The 17655-nt window shown below is 42.3% G+C and overlaps 1 protein-coding gene across 4 annotated transcripts in view; it reads right to left on the bottom strand.

Annotated features, from left to right (window-relative positions):
* fam184ab (family with sequence similarity 184 member Ab) overlaps positions 1-2152 on the bottom strand; it is a 146285-nt gene extending 144133 nt beyond the window's left edge. For 2 of the 4 annotated variants that reach the window (XM_042300711.1, XM_042300710.1), the window contains exons 1-2: positions 1720-2150; positions 1280-1484 (exon numbers count right to left, since the gene is read on the bottom strand). In XM_042300711.1, the coding sequence (XP_042156645.1) occupies positions 1280-1459 (180 nt within the window). In that variant the 5' untranslated portion in view covers positions 1460-1484; positions 1720-2150. Of the gene's footprint in view, positions 1-1279; positions 1485-1719 lie in introns of all 4 variants that reach the window. The other 2 variants (XM_042300709.1, XM_042300712.1) reach the window with 2 other exon arrangements.
* Positions 2153-17655: the final 15503 nt, after the last annotated feature.

Raw genomic sequence — 17655 nt, 5'->3', positions numbered from 1 at the left:
ATCATTTTTGTGACTTTTTCAGCCAACTCGTCTATAGGCTAATATGGAACCACTATCTCTCATCTTTACTTCAATGGATCTTGCTCCTAGTGTGGATGGGCAACCTGGTCTCAGAACATTTTGTATAATTCTATAAGTAAATCCTCGACACTACATTTAGTATGATATGTTACGTTTCGTATGGTATGTATTAATTTGCGGATGTACATCACCCATTTCGTATGATATCTTACGAATTACAATTCATATTACTGTACCAGTCAAAAGTTTGGACACACCTACTCATTTAAGGGTTTTTCTTTATTTGTTCTATTTTCTACATTGTAGAATAATAGCGAATAGATCAAAACTATGAAATAACACATATGGAATCATGTAGTAAACAAAAAGTATTAAACAACTAAAAATATATTTTATATTTGAGATTCTTCAAAGCAGCCACCCTTTGCCTTGATGACAGCTTTGCACGTTCTTGGCATTCTCTCAACCAGCTTCATGAGATAGTCACCTGGAATGCATTTCAATTAACAGGTGTGCCTTGTTAAAAATTTATTTGTGGAATTTCTTTCCTTCTAGCTGGCTAACGTTAGCTAGGCTAGGGTTTAGGGTTAGGGTTAAGTGTAGGAGTTAGGTTAAAGGGTTAAGGTTAGGGTTAGGGGAAGGGTTAGCTAAAAGGGTTAAGGTTAGGGTTAGAGGATGGGTGTGCTAAAAGGGTTAAGTAACCATCTGTTTTATGTAACCATACCAATCGTAACATATACTAATTTGAGTGTCCGGGATTACAATTTACTATGTTATGTGTAGTCAATGAGACCAGGCTGGGATGGAATACCCTGCTTCCTAAATTACCTTGTAGAAAAACATAGGTTATATTAAAATGGGTAACAATTAAATGTTCTTAATTTGAAAATGGCCCTCACACTATCAATTTATTCCAGCTGGTGGTATAAACAGCTGTCAGCACCGAGGGTTAAAATGTATTATTATTTAGCACTAGTGCAAGATTATGTGAGTACTACTGTAATAACGTTCCGTGTTCAATGTTATTATTGCGTACATATGACCAAACTAGGCATATCATTATGTAAGAACTGAATAATTCCTAGCTATATATAAAATAATTGTTACATTTTGCGTTTTATATGATTCGCTGATGCCGGATGAGAGGACTGGGATACCTCCTCAGCACCCGAGCCTTGACAAGTGCAGCGGCATCACAGCACCTGATTAAAGACCGGTCCATTGGTACTCGAGTATCTATAACAGTAACAATCCTTACCTTTGTCAGCTGTGCTATTTTCTTGCTCATTTTGAGGTGCAGATCTTGGGTATATTCCATGGTGATGCCCGACTGGTAAGACATTGTAGATGATGAGCCAGAATTATATTTCCCTGCTCCGGACGATGGATTGCCAGCTGCAGGGCTGTAGTATTGCTGCCAACCCGCTCCAGTCGCCATCTTCACGATCCTTCAAATGTTGTTACTAGAAGAATGTGATGTATCAATGACAATAGCACAAAGGTCAAAGCAGGTTCCCCCGCAACAGGATCTTTCTCCTCAAATCCGTAAAATAAAAATACATCAAGACATACTGCTTGATAATATCAATGTCTGTCATTTTCTGCAGGTCAAAACAAATGCAATACAGTTGCTGTTAGCATAACGTTTTAATAACACATGAAAATCTAGTACAGTAAAACGCAATTAACACTGCCTACCGTCTTCATCAAAGAAATGTTGCGGTGTGTTTCATGAAGGGGTCCTCAGCATTAGCTAGCCAACGTCAGCTAACGTTAAGTGTGGCAGTAGCGTTCCTTTGACCACTCAAATTCTTGAAATTCTTCGCTTTGTATTTGACAAGCAAGGAGTCACCATGGCACGGGTATTTGCTCAAATGAAAATCTTGTTGAATTGATGTTACTCACGTTGAACCCGGTATTTTGCACCGGAGAAAGCCGGTCCGTAAAGGGGTTTCTTCAATGCATAGCTAGCTTGTATCAGCTCTTGTGTGTGTGTGTGTGTTTCTCTCTGACAGACAGAGTGGTTGCTGTATTGCTGAAGACTCTGTTACCAAGGATGACTTCAACAGTTTACGTTACTGTCAATGACGTCAGTTCCGTTCGTTTTCACTCTCTCCCATCGCTTTCAATGATGCGCTGATTTTGGGGGGGTATAGCTGCGATGGGATCAGAGTCAGGTGACACGTGCACTACATTTCAATAGAGTGTTAATCAAAACATTCAACAAATATTGTTGAATGTTTGTTTGCATATGTGTGTGTGTGTGTGTGTGTGTGTGTGTGTGTGTGTGTGTGTGTGTGTGTGTGTGTGTGTGTGTGTGTGTGTGTGTGTGTAGCCCGTTTGTGCATGTTGCAAGAACACATTCATGGGATGTGTGTGTGTGAGGAGGACAAAGCTGGTCATCAATCCTGCTTGCTGTCTGCAAGCCTGGAGCACCTTTTGGAACATTTCTACTGCGCTGGTCTTAAATCCCTGCACATAGGAAGAGAATCCTGAAGCAGATTGAAGATCCCACTCAAACCACAGTTCAGTTCATAGTCCTTCCTCTAATTCTGATTCTTCTGTCTGATTTCTTATACTCTTATATACTCTATATTTCTCTTATGCTTGTGGCCAAGACAGAGCAAACACACGTTAGCCTTACCTAAAGCAGGGTTTCCCTAACTCTGTTCTGGGGCCCGACCTTAGAGCATGTTTAGTTTTTTGCTCTAGCGCTACACAGCTGATTCAAATATCTGACACATCATCAAGATTGGATTATATACTGTACAGTGACGACCCGTCATTCAGGGCAGGTGGGGTAGGTGTCTGTTTTGCATGTTATTTTGGTATTAATACATGTCACATTTCAGTTTGCAAACAATGTTTTAAAAAATACATATAAAGCTGCATACAAACTTGGTCTCTTTTTTTGCTTTATTGAGTAAGACAGCTCCAAAATGCAGGTGTTTCAGCCTGGCTCAATGCTTTCTAAAAATACGGAGTGCAGGAGTTGGTAATGTTCTCTAGTTGCGTCGTGATTGGCTCATCATTCTGTCACTCATGGGGACACTACATTACCGCCAAATCTAAGGGTAGAGTTCGAAAAATTCGAACCCCTTGAAGCTGCTGTTGAGTTACATTAGAAGTGTCCATCCAAGAAGGCTCAAGGTCATTGGCCACAGATAAAATGGTGTAAACTCAAGTTATGTCTACATTAGCTTTTACTGGACTGATCCTGTCAACATCATACTTTCAAAATCTTAGCTTGAAAGGTAGACAAGTAGTCATCATCATGAATCAAGTCGACAATCTACTGTGAAATCCTTTTAAATTCTTGTCATATGAAGAGAAATGATAGATAAAACGTATCGGTGCTCATCGGCCATTGGAGATAAACATTACACAACAAGTTGGAAATCGCAAATTCAACAATGAGTGGTTTAGAAGGAATCAGTGGCTAACTGCAAGCGTTGCAAAGCCATTTTTAGCCTGTTATTCAGTGGAGTGGGTGTGTGGTCCAAGTCTGGGTTTAAGGGTCTCTTTGCCAAGCTTAAAAGGATAAACATTCAACATTGGCCATGCTGTCAATCCAGCATGACTTCTTCCGCACTCAAAACAACTGGAAACTCAGAACTGGGAAATCTGACTTCAGTGAGTTCAAGACAACTGGGAACTTGGGAAAAAAAACAAGCTCCGACTGGGAAAATAAGTTTTGAATCTTGTTATGTTCCTACAAATATTTACACATGTTAATTTTGCTGAAAATAAACGCAGTTGACAGTGAGAGAACATGTATTTTTTTGCTGAGTTTAGATGGGTTGGTTGTTTAGCAATAAAACCGACGTGTGCGTAACTATGTTGAAAAACAGACAGGGTTGGCTTAGACGGTCATCCAACTCAGAATTGTAAGTCAGGAACTCCGGCCTCTTTCTTGAGCTCCGACCTGAAGATCACTGACGTCATCATGATGAAACCTTGTTTTTTTCTGAGTTCCCAGTTGTCTTGAAAGCACCATAAATCCAGAAAATGTCAGACTTTGGTGACAAAGTTTGATGACAAAGTTTGCCCGCAAAGGACCGCCACCCCACCTTCCTGTTCAAGTGAGCACAGCACAACACTGTGAGTCCATAAATGTATTGTATGCTGCTGCATAAATGATGTAACATGCCAGGGAGATATGTATACTGTAGCTAAGAAAGTGTATGTTGTGTAGTAAGTTGTTAGTAGCCCATGTGCCTCACCCTAATCATTTGATCTCTTTTCCCATCTTAATTTCACTTACTGTTCTGACTTGGTGGTGCACATGTAGCCTATAGCCTGTTTTAGAGAAATGTAATCATCAAATATTGTAAGAGCTTTCATTTTCTGATTATATGCCCCCTTTTCTTCTCCTACGGCCCCTTTATTTGTCCTACAGTTCTCACTTGGTGTACAGGGAGAATACTGTAAGAATGTTCTGAATTCTGTCGCTGTACATTTCAAAAGTGCTGAACAAATAGTTATATTGACTATGTCCGTCCTAGCTCGCTCATTGTCTAAATCGAAATGATGGATTATGCTATAGTTTGTACATCTCAATTGTCAGTAGAAACCACATTTGTTTAAGCAAGTCTCCCATATCAGCTATGTTTTTTTTTAAAGGCAGTAAATGAAGCTGAATGAACTGTTTCACTGCCAGAGAAGGCTCCGCTGATAGCCAGGTGTATTAGTGGTAAAGTGTGTTGGTACGGCTGTTGAGACTGCTGTTGGGACAGCTTTATGTAGGGCCTAACAGTTTGTGGGCACCGTTTGTCACCATTATAATGCAATTCATGTGTTGTTTAGTGTTGTGTTGTGGCTTTTCTGCCATAAATCAAGTGTCCTTTAAAACTCTCACTTAACTGCTTTGCTACAACATCATCGCCGTGTATATTCCATGAAGGTTAACAACACAGACCTGGGACATTTGAGACACATGGGTAGGTTTCTTCAAATCAATACAGCCTAAACGCTCACACAGAATTCTGCCTGACTTTTTACCCACTGTCTCTGTGAATCCTGTCTGTGGAGGGAAACAAATAAAAGGACTGGGAGAGACATAATGGCGGAATGGGGTAGATTGTCAATAAGAGGAATAGAGATATGGAAAAACATCAATATTCTAGTTGTAGATGTCACGTCCTGACCTTAGTTCCTTTTTTATGTCTCTATTTTGGTTTGGTCAGGGCATGAGTTGGGGTGGGCATTCTATGTGTTTTTTCTATGTTTTCTATTTCTATGTGTTTGGCCTGGTATGGTTCCCAATCAGAGGCAGCTGCCAGCTGTCCTTTTCCCACCTGTGTGTTGTGGGTAATTATTTTTCCGAGTGTGTTTGTGTGCACCTCGGTTGCGGCACGTTCTTTGCTGTTTACCTGTTTGTTTTTTGGGTGTTTCACTTTCATTAAAAGATCTGGAACTACATGCACTCTGCTCCTTGGTTGATTTATGACAGGGAGTTTGAGGATAGCGAGCGTGACAGTAGAGCATGAAACAGTCCATAAGTTACAAGATTTTACAGTCTCCTAACCAATTGTGCTATTATGTGGGGGTTTTTCACGATAGTTGTAAATGATTTTGTTCATAACGTTTCTGCAACCGTATCTTACGGCAGAAAAGAGCTTCTGGATATCAGGACAGCGATCGCTCACCTCGGATTACACAAAGATTTCTTCAACAACAACAGCAGCAAGCAGGACTCACACGATATTCTCCAAACAACCCACAGGGCAGACATCCCAATCATTCGCAAAAGGAAGCGAAGCAGAGGACGAAGAGCCGGATGCCTCATCCGGACCTGCAGAAGACGAGTAGGAAAGCTGCCGTTACCGTCAATATTACTAGCCAACGTGCAATCATTGGACAATAAACTAGACGGAGGTACGATCACGAATATCCCACCAACGGGACATCAAAAACTGTAATATCCTATGCTTCATGGAATCATGGCTGAATGACGACATGGATATTCAGCTAGAAGGATACACTCTGCACTGGCAGGATAGAACAGCACACTCCGATAAGACGAGGGGGGTCTGTGCATATTTGTAAACAACAGCTGGTGCACGAAATCTAATGAAGTGTCTAGATTTTGCTCGCCTGAAGTTGAGTATATTGTGATAAACTGCAGGCCACACTACTTGCCTAGAGAGTTCTCAGCTATACTTTTCGTGGCTGTTTATTTACCACCACAGACAGATGCTGGCACTAAGACCACACTTAGTCAGCCGCATAAGGAAATAAGCAAACAGGAAACCACTCACCCAGAGTCGGCGCTCCTAGTGGCCGGAGACTTTAATGCAGGGAAACTTAAATCAGTTCTAGCAAATCTCTATCAACATGTTAAATGTGCAACCAGAGGGGAAAAAAATTCTAGATCACCTGTACTCCACACACAGAGACGCGTACAAAGCTCTCCCTCGCCCTCCATTTGGTAAATCCGACCACAACTCTATCCTCCTGATTCCAAGCAAAAATTAAAGCAGGAAGCACCAGTGACTCGGTCTATAAAAAAATGGTCAGATGAAGCAGATGCTAAACTACAGGACTGCTTTGGTATCACAGACTGGAATATGTTGCGGGATTCTTCCAATGACATTGAGGAATACACCACATCAGTCACTGGCTTTATCAATAAGTGCATTGAGGACCTCGTCGCCACAGTGACTGTACGTACATACCCCAACCAGAATATAGACTGTACTGTATTGACTCTGTTTGACAAATCATTTATTGAGAGTATATTAACTTTTTGTATTGTTTGTTGGTTTGGCAATGCCACTGTCAGCCAGAGAAACATGCTGAGAAGGATTATTACCATAGCAAGCAAGGTACTTGGAGTCAAACAGACAGGCCTGGATGAGATCTTTAAGATCAGGGCCCTCCGTAAGACTCACAAAATCATTTTAGACCCAAGCTACCCCCTGTACCTGGACTTTGAATTACTCCCCTCTGGGCGCAGGTATAGGGCACCCCTCAGCAGGAAAAACAGAACGAGACAATCATTTGTGCCAGGTGTGATATCCCTCCTAGCTCGGGCAAATGTTCCCATTGTCCCTGTAAGGCCAGCAGGCTAGTCTTTTCTTCTATAAAAAAACAAACATTTTTTATTACTACTAAAATTATTTCTTACTATTATTATTTTTATTGGTGCGTAATGAAAGTATGAAAGTTGTATTGTCCATCTTGTTTTGTATTTAAACGCCACTTAAAATGTGTACATGACACTGCAACAAAATTTCCCCATGGGGACAATAAAGTCAGTAAGTAAGTAAGTAAGTAAGTAATGATTATGCATGCTGTTTTAATTCTAAAAAATTATACATATATTAGTTATTTGAGACGACCATGATAAGCAGTTGCTAGCTGCACTCCCAATAGTTTGGTTTCTGCCAGATGATGCAATCTCTATTGCACTCCACACTGCCCTTTCCCACCAGGACAAAAGGAACACCTATGTGAGAATGCTGTTCATTGACTACAGCTCAGTGTTCAACACCATAGTACCCTCAAAGCTCATCACTAAGCTAAGGATCCTGGGACTAAACACCTCCATCTGCAACTGGATCCTGGACTTCCTGACAGGCTGCCCCCAGGTGGTGAGGGTAGGTAGCAACACATCTGCCACGTTGATCCTCAACACTGGAGCTCCCCAGGGGTGCGTGCTCAGTCCCCTCCTGTACTCCCTGTTCACCCACGACTGCATGTCCAGGCACGACTCCAACACCATCATTAAGTTTGCTGACGACACAACAGTGGTAGGCCTGATCACCGACAACGACGAGACAGCCTATAGGGAGGAGGTCAGAGACCTGGCTGGGTGGTGCCAGAATAACAACCTATCCCTCAATGTAACCAAGACTAAGGAGATGATTGTGGACTACAGGAAAAGGAGCACCGAGCACATCCTCATTCTCATCGACGGGGCTGTAGTGGAGCAGGTTGAGAGCTTCAAATTCCTTGGTGTCCACATCAACAACAAACTGGATTGGTCCAAACACAACAAGACAGTCGTGAAGAGGGCAAGACAAAGTCCCCTCAGGAAACTAAAAAGATTTGGCATGGGTCCTGAGATCCTCAAAAGATTCTACAGCTGCAACATAGAGAGCATCTGACTGGTTGCATCACTGTATGGTACGGCAATTGCTCGGCCTCCGACTGCAAAAGGCACTTCAAAGGGTAGTGCGTACGGCCCAGTACATCACTGGGGCAAAGCTGCCTGCCATCCAGGACCTCTACACCAGGCGGTGTCAGAGGAAGGCCCTAAAAATGGTCAGACCCCAGCCACCCCAGTCATAGACTGTTCTCTCTACTACCGCATGGCAAGTGGTACCGGAGTGCCAAGTCTAGGTCAAAAAGGCTTCTCAACAGTTTTTACCCCCAAGCCATAAGACTCCTGAACAGGTAGCTAATGGTTACCCAGACTATTTGCATTGTGTGCCCCCCCAACCCCTCTTTTATGCTGCTGCTACTCTCTGTTTATCTTATATGCATAGTCACTTTAACGATACCTACATGTACATACTACCTCAAATCAAATCAAATTTATTTATATAGCCCTTCGTACATCAGCTGATATCTCAAAGTGCTGTACAGAAACCCAGCCTAAAACCCCAAACAGCAAGCAATGCAGGTGTAGAAGCTTACCTCAATAAGCCTGACTAACAGGTATCTGTATATAGCCTTGCTACTCTTTTTTCAAATGTCTTTCTACTGTTGTTTTATTTCTTTACTTACCTACCTACCCACACACACACACAACTTTTTTTGGCACCATTGGTTAGAGCCTGTAAGTAAGCATTTCACTGTAAGGTTTACACCTGTTGTATTCGGCGCACCTTGCAAATACACTTTGATTTGATTTGATTTAAGTGTACCAGGTGAAAGTGTTTGATCCAGGGTTTGGATGGCTTGCTACTTTGTGATCTCGGATTACGAATCAGACATACTGTACTGTAGGTCTTGTGGTTTGGAGCCACAGCCAGCCAATCGTTGATTGTGGTGATTTGTAAATAGGACACATCCTCATTTAACTTGCTGTTGATTAATGAGGTAACCTCCTGCTCTGACTGAGGCATCTCTTGTGGATTTTGTTCCAGAGATGTGTTGTTTAGTTGGTTCATTAGGAGAGGCATGGGGACTGTTAAACTTTGGGCCAACCAAAATCACTGGCGCTGTGAACTGCATTTTATTGTTATTCTCTAACAAGGTTCCACCAAAGGGAGAGAGTTTTCATTCTATGCCGCAAGTGTGCAAGTATGCAAGCCTACACACACACACGACACACAGACAGACACACAAACACAGTCATGTATAACTAACCTTGTGGCGACACACAATTCAGTCCCATTCCAAATCCTATTTCCCCTATCCCCTATTTTCCCTAACCCTAAACCTAACCCTAACTCGTACTCTTACCCTTACCCGAACCTTAACCTGAAAACCTAACCAAATCAAATCAAATTTCATTGGTCACAGACACATGTTTAAGCAGATGTTATTGCGGATGTAGCAAAATGCTTGTGTTTCTAGCTTCAACAGTGCAGTAATATCTAACAAGTAATATCTAACAATTTCACAACAATACACACAAATCTAAAGAAAAGGAAGGGAATTAAGAATATATAAATATTCAGACGAGCGGAGCGGCATAGACTAAGATACAGTAGAAAATAATAGAATACAATATATACATATGAGACGAGTAATGCAAAACATGTAAACATTATTAAAGTGACCAGTGATTTCAAGTCTATGTGTATACAGGCATGGCCAAAAGTTTTGAGAATTACACAAATATTAATTTTCACAAAGTCTGCTGCCTCAGTTTGTATGATGGCAATTTGCATATACTCCAGAAAGTTATGAAGAGTGATCAGATGAATTGCAATTAATTGCAAAGTCCCTCTTTGCTATGCAAATTAACTGAATCCCCAAAAAACATTTCCACTGCATTTCAGCCCTGCCACAAAAGGACTAGTTGACATCATGTCAGTGATTCTCTCGTTAACACAGGTGTGAGTGTTGACGAGGACAAGGCTGGAGATCACTCTGTCATGCTGATTGAGATTGAATAACAGACTGGAAGCTTCAAAAGGAGGGTGAAGCTTGGAATCATTGTTCTTCCTCTGTCAACCATGGTTGCCTGCAAGGAAACACGTGCCATCATTGCTTTGCACAAAAAGGGCTTCACAGGCAAGGATCATCAAGAACTTCAAGGAAAGCGGTTCAAATGTTGTGAAGGAGGCTTCAGGGCTCCTAAGAATGTCCAGCAAGCGCCAGGACCGTCTCCTAAATTTGATTCAGCTGCGGGATCGGGGCACCACCAGTACAGAGCTTGCTCAGGAATGGCAGCAGGCAGGTGTGAGTGCATCTGCACGCACAGTGAGTTGAAGAATTTTGGAGGATGGCCTGGTGCCAAGAAGGGCATCAAAGAGGCCACTTCTCTCCAGGAAAAACATCAGGGACAGACTGATATTCTGCAAAAGGCACAGGGATTGGACTGCTGAGGACTGGGGTAGAGTCATTTTTCTGATGAATCCCCTTTCTGATTGTTTGGGGCATCCGGATAAAAGCTTGTCTGGAGAAGACAAGGTGAGCGCATCCTGAGCATCCTGAGACACTGCAAATATTGACTCTTTGCATCAACTTCATGTAATTGTCAATAAAAGCCTTTGACACTTATGAAATGCTTGTAATTATACTTCAGTATTCATACTTTGTGGAAATTAATATTTGTGTCATTCTCAAAACTTTTGGCCTCGAATGTAGGTCAGCAGCCTCTAAGGTGCTACTGATGGCTATATAATAGTCTGATGGCCTTGAGATAGAAGCTGTTTTCAGTCTCTCGGTCCCAGCTTTGATGCACCTGTACTGATCTCGCCTTCTGGATGATAGCGGGTGAACAGGCAGTGGCTCAGGTGGTTGTTGTCCTTGATGATCTTTTTGGCTTTCCTGTGACATGGGGTGCTGTAGGTGTCCTGAAGGGCAGATAATTTGCACCTGGTGATGTGTTGGGCAGACTTGCCGTACTTGGCGGTGATACAGTCCTACGGGATGCTCTCAATTGTGCATCTGTAAAGGTGAGGGATTTAGGTGCCAAGACAAATTTCTTCAGCCTCCTGAGGTTGAAGAGGCACTGTTGCGCCTTCTTCACCGCACTGGGTGGCTGGGACCATTTCAGTTTGTCAGTGATGTGTACGCCAAGGAACTTGAAGCTTTCCACATTCTCACTGTGGTCCTGTCGATGTGGATAGGGAGGTGGTCCCTCTGCTGTTTAATTGAGTCCACGATCAGCTCCTTTGTTTTGTTGACGTTGAGTGAGAGGTTATTTTCCTGGCACCACACTCCCAGGGCCCTCACCTCCTCCCTGTAGGCTGTCTCGTCATTGTTGGTAATCAGGCCTACTACTGTTGTGTCGTCTGCAAACTTGATGATTGAGTTGGAGGTGTGCGTGGCCACACAGTCATGGGTGAACAGGGAGTACAGCAGGGGGCTGAGCACGCACCCTTGTGGGGCCCCTGTGTTGAGGATCAGCGAAGTGGAGTTGTTGTTTCCTACCTTTACCACCTGGGGGAGTCCCGTCAGAAAGTCCAGGACCCAGTTTTACAGGGCTGGGTTCAGACCCAGGGCCCCGAGCTTAATGAGTTTGGAGGGTACAATGGTGTTGAATGCTGAGCTATAGCTATTCCTTTTGTCCAGATGGGATAGTTCAGTGTGCTGGGCTATGGCGATTGTATCATCTGTGGATCTGTTGGGGCGGTAAGCAAATTGAAGTGGGTCTAGGGTGTCAGATAAATTAGAAGTGATATGATCCTTGACTAGTCTCTCAAAACCGATCCTCGACTTCAGCGATGTCATCTACAAAATGGATTCCAATACTCTATTCAGCAAACTGGATGCAGTTTATCACAGTGCCATCCGCTTTGTTACTAAAGCACCTTATACCACCCACCACTGCGATCTGTATGTTCTAGTCAGCTGGCCTTCGCTACATATTCGTCGCCAGACCCACTGGCTCCAGGTCATCAACAAGTCCATGCTAGGTAAAGCTCCGCCTTATCTCAGTTCACTGGTCACATGGCAACACCCAGCCGTAGCACGCGCTCCAGCAGGTGTATCTCACTGATCATCCCTAAAGCCAACACCCCATTTGGCCACCTTTCCTTCCAGTTCTCTGCTGCCTATGACTGGAACGAATTGCAAAAATTGTTGAAGTTGGAGACTTTTAATTCCCTCACCAACTTTAAAAATCTGCTATCTGAGCAGCTAACCGATCACTGCAGCTGTACATAGTCCATCGGTAAATAGCCCACCCAATTTACCTACCTCATCCCCATACTGTTTTTATTTATTTACTTTTCTGCTCTTTTGCACACCAGTATCTCTACCTGCACATGATCATCTGATCATTTATCATTCCAGTGTTAATCTGCTAAATTGTAATTATTCACCTACCTCCTCATGCCTTTTGCACACAATGTATATAGACTCTTTAAAAAAAATGTTTTAAAAATTCTACTGTGTTATCGACTTGTTTATTGTTTACTCCATGTGCAACTCTGTGTTGCTGTCTGTTCACACTGCTATGCTTAATCTAGGCCAGGTCGCAGTTGTAAATGAGAACTTGTTCTCAACTAGTCTACCTGGTTAAATAAAGGTGAAATAAAATAAAAATAAAATAAAAAGCACTTCATGATGACAGAAGTGAGTGCTACAGGGCGATAGTCATTTAGTTCAGTTACCTTTGATTACTTAGGTACAGGAACAATGGTGAACATCTTGAAGCATGTGGGGACAGAAGACTGGGATAGGGAGAGATTGAATATGTCCGTAAACACTCCAGCCAGCTGGTCTGCGCATGCACTGAGGACGCGACTAGGGAAGCCTTCTGGGCCGGCAGCCTTACGAGGGTTAACACTGTTTGTATTCGGCCATATTCCCAGTCACCTTGCCATGGTTATGTGCGGTGGTTCCCGCTTTCAGTTTTGTGCGAATTCTGCCATCTATCCACGGTTTCTGGTTTGGCTAGGTTTTAATTGTCAAAGTGGGTACAACATCTACTATACACTTCCTGATAAACTCAGTCACTGTATCAGTGTATTCGTCAGTGTCATTCTCGGAGGCTAAATGGAACATATCCCAGTCCGCGTGATCAAAACAATCTTGAAGCGTGGATTTCGATTGATCAGACCAGTGTTGAATAGTCCTTAGCACGGGTACATCCTGTTTGAGTTTCTGCCTTTAGGAAGGGAGGATGAAAATGGAGTCGTGATCAGATTTGCCGAAGGGAGGGTGGAGGTGGTTGAGCGTTTTAGCAACGCAAGTACTACAGTCAATGTGTTGATATAACTTTTGCTTTGTTAAAATCCCCAGCTACAATAAATAATGCCTCAGAATATGTGGTTTCCAGTTTGCATAAAGTCCAGTGAAGTTATTTGAGGGCCGTCGTGGTGTTGGCTTGATAGGGAATATACACGGCTGTGACTATAACCAATGAGAATTGTCTTGGGAGTTAATAAGGTTGGCATTTGATTGTGAGGTATTCTAGGTCGGGTGAACCAAAGGACTTGAGTTCCTGTATGTTATCACAATCCCACCAGTTAATCATGAAACATGCACCCCCACCCTTCTTCTTCCCGGAGAGATATTTATTCCTGTCTGCATGATGAACTGAGAACCCAACTGGCTGTACGGACTCAGACAGTATATCCCGAGAGAGCCATGTTTCCGTGAAACAGAGTATGTTACAATCCCTGATGTCTTTCTGGAAGGAAATCCTCGCCCCTAGCTCATCAACTTTATTATCCAGAGACTGAACATTAGCGAGTAATACACTCGGAAGTGGTGGGTGGTGTGCACCTGGTCCTAATGCTGGTAATGCTGGTGAGTTACTGCCACTATGATATCCAAAAGTTCTTCCTGGCTGCATGAAATAACACCAAAAAGATTATGGGCAAAAAATGTAAGAAATAACACCAAAAAAAACTAAATACTGCAAAGTTGCCTAGACACTAGAAGCATGGCTGCCTTATCTGTTGGCACCATTTTTACTACTTTACTACTAAAACCTTGAACCTTGTACCTAACCCTAAACCTAGCTCCTAACCCTAACCCTAAAACTAACCCTAGCTCCTAAACCTAATTCTAATCCGAACACTAATTCTAACCGTAACCCTAAAAATAGCATTTGACCTTGTGGGGACCAACAAAATGTCCCCAGTTGGTCAAATTTTGCTTGATTACTATTCTTGCGGGGGCTAGTTAAACACGTCCACGCATGCACACACACGCACGCACGCACACACACACAGAGTAATAATACAGTGCTCTTTACATTTCTTCCTATGATTTAGATGGATATAAAGTTAGTCATGGTTAACTTGCTGCTTCCTTTTGATGAATTAGATTCCTTTCAAAGACACTATACACTCTTCCTCTCATTAAGGAAATACACACTGATGGGATTTGTGGATAGGCAACCAACCATGATGAAGAGAATAAACATGAAACACTAAGTCTACTAAGCTTTGATACATCATTTAGGAAAGTTATGAGGAGATAGTTCACCTGTGTTTGTGAGCAAGTTTAATCAATCATCACTGCACTCCACTGGGCATACCTTGTAAACTACTTATGCAAAGCATGACGTTCCATTTGAATGGTTGGTTCAAGTAACCAACTCCTCTGTCAACGTACATTTATCCATACAGTATTGGCTGAATATTCTGCATTGTGGTCAATCACTTTAATTTACAGTATATCTAAAGGGATATACTTGTTGAGGCTTTTATCAAATCATGAAAATGTAGAGGTCTTTCTTGGAGAACTCGTTGCCTCTGGGACATGTGCTTTGTGCATGTCAGACATCTCTCAATGCACATTCAGGAGTCGCAATGATTTATTCCTATTTATCACATTAGAGCAGACATGTCAGGGAGTCTTCACTAATTGTCTATTCAGACATAATGTTTCATTGCCTCCTGTCGTGCTAGCGTGCCTATTTGCAGAAACAGCCATGCACCTTATAAATATTGTTGTTACAATGAAACAACTGACTTGTACCCTTCATTTCAGACAACGCCGTGCTCTGTTAGACTCAGATGAAATGACTGCCTTCTGAAAAGCCATACTGGAGGGAACTGGCTCCGTCCTTGGATTTGTTTGACAGTCTGATTTGTTTCGCACTGATCTGTAGCTGGCCCTGAAAGGTCACAGTGTTAAGATACAAAATAAGTGGGAGACAACAATTCCTCAAGCCTTTCCAGTCATGTACACGGTACATTTTCTCCAGGACCTCCAGCATGGAGTCCCTGCTTTGACCTTTTGGACTCATCTGTCTGTCTGTACTGTGGTAGTTCCCTCCGGATATGTGGACTTGTGGTTCACACCAGACCGGTGTGAAATCTGTCATTGTTGTCCTGGTGCTGACATTCACAGCACCCGCAGACTAGCCCCAGCCTACTCAAAGTGATCAACGTCTTTGGCGAGGCAGCACATGGAGCGTGTGTGACAGGATTGTGACAGGATTGTGACAGGATTGTCAAGGCGATTGCTTCTGCTGGTAAACTACTGCGGCTGCTGAGAGTCTTTAGAGAGTGGCATCAAGCTACTAAGCCACCTTCCTCATCTCCCTGCGTGAGCCTGTGATACTGTCATTTCATCAAACTGAGCAATCATCTTATCTCACCTCGATCAGCAGCACAGCCACGTCAGTCATGGACAGAGCTCATTTCTCTCTGGCCTGAACACGGAGGTAATCAGGATTCCACTTTCTCAACGACTCATTTTCTGCACATGGCTCTGTGACATCAATTTGTCAGGGAGGGGTTATGTGATAGCAGAAGAACATGAAGTGAAGGTTTTTGCCTAATTTCACTTAGTTCATAAGTATCCTTTCACATCAGGATTGTGATCTGCAGTGAATTCATTTTGTCTGTGGTTCAAAAATACAATGCAACAGCAAACTATCTTGGATTGATTTATCCTACCCCAAGGGCAAGCATTGTCCATGGCCAGTACTAGAAAGATGGAATCTCCTATACCGTTACTAATGGTGTCTGCCTGGAGAGTGCATTGTACGGTCCGTTAGAGGATTGCTGAGCTCTCAGAAATTAAAAATGAAAAAGGAACTCCAAAATGTCACAGTGACTACAGTTCAGGAAGAGCTAGTTGGGACCGTCTGAAGAGAACAAGGACATACTCAATATAATACACAACCTTCCCGATGACAACGCTCTTGGGAACGGTTAGGGATTTATGTAGCTGTAGTTTTCGTGCTTTTGTCTAGGGAACAATAGCGAAAGCATAAAGTGCATTTGGCAAAAACATTTTTGGCCATAAATTAATTTAAACGTTTCTTGTTTCTTCTGGCTTCACTTACGATATGTTAAATGTCCCCATAATAACGATAGATTGTCTAACCATGAAAATCATCTTGGGAGATAAATCATTTGAACTTGCAATGAGACAAACTACTGCTCTTATCAACATTTATGACACCATAACATTCCTGCATTCCTACAGCTATGTTGCTGTGAGTGGAACATGGGGGATTTCCTCCGCATAATTACAGATGAGATGCAGTGGTGGAAAAAGTACCAAATTGTCAGACTTGAGTGAAAGTAAAGATACCTTAATAGAAAATGACTCAAGTAAAAGTGAAAGTCACCCAGTAAAATATTATATGAGTATTTGGTTTTAAATATACTTAAGTATTGAAAGTAAATGTAATTGCTCAAATACACTTAAGTATAAAAAGTAAAAGTATAAATCATTTCAAATTCCTTATATTAAGCAAATCAGATGGCACAATTGTATTTTTAATCTTATTACCGGATAGCCAGGGGCACACTCCAACACTCAGACATAATTTACAAACCAAGCATTTGTGTTTAGTGAGTACGCCAGATCAGAGACAGTGTGACCAGGGATGTTCTCATGATAAGTGCGTGAATTGGACCATTTTCCTGTCCAGCTAAGCATTCAAAATGTAACAAGTACTTTTGGGTGTCAGGGAAAATGTATGGAGTAAAAAGTACATTATTTTCATTAGGAATGTAGTGAAGTAAAAGTAAAATTTGTCAAAAATATAAAGTACAGATACCCCTAAAAAACTTAAGTAGTACTTTTAAATATTTTTACTTAAATACTTTACACCACTGTGTCTGTAACATCTCCTTACACAGCCCAAGCCCACTCAGAACCAGAGCTATTGTAAGACATTATTTATGGTCTGTTTGAGCAGAGGTGGCTCTCCTGTGACACACCAGGGGATGACGTCAAACATAAAAGCAGCCATTACAGGGACTGGCTTCCCCCAGTATAGTCTCCTGACTGGGATAAGCAGAGCCGCTCAGAATGACTAACACTGCATTTTACATTTGAAATGAAAACTTACACATGAAAAGAGCATCATATTAATGAAGTGCCCAGAATATATTTTGATTATGGTATCACAGTGCAAACCCTTGCTGAAGTAGTCACATGTTATCTCACTACAAAGGACACTTACACAGTGATGCATAATGCATGTGTACAGATCTCTACCCTTTGCAAAGCTGATGCCATGCTGTGGGCACATGTTAAGATGGTGGAGCCATGCATAGTTATTCAGGCCTGTGTGACCCTGAAACTGAT

This window comes from Oncorhynchus tshawytscha, linkage group LG18, assembly GCF_018296145.1.
Source record: "Oncorhynchus tshawytscha isolate Ot180627B linkage group LG18, Otsh_v2.0, whole genome shotgun sequence".
In the NCBI taxonomy this organism is placed as follows: Eukaryota; Metazoa; Chordata; class Actinopteri; order Salmoniformes; family Salmonidae; genus Oncorhynchus; species Oncorhynchus tshawytscha.
Note: the sequence above shows the minus strand (reverse complement) of the source record. Positions and strands in the feature narration are given on the sequence as shown.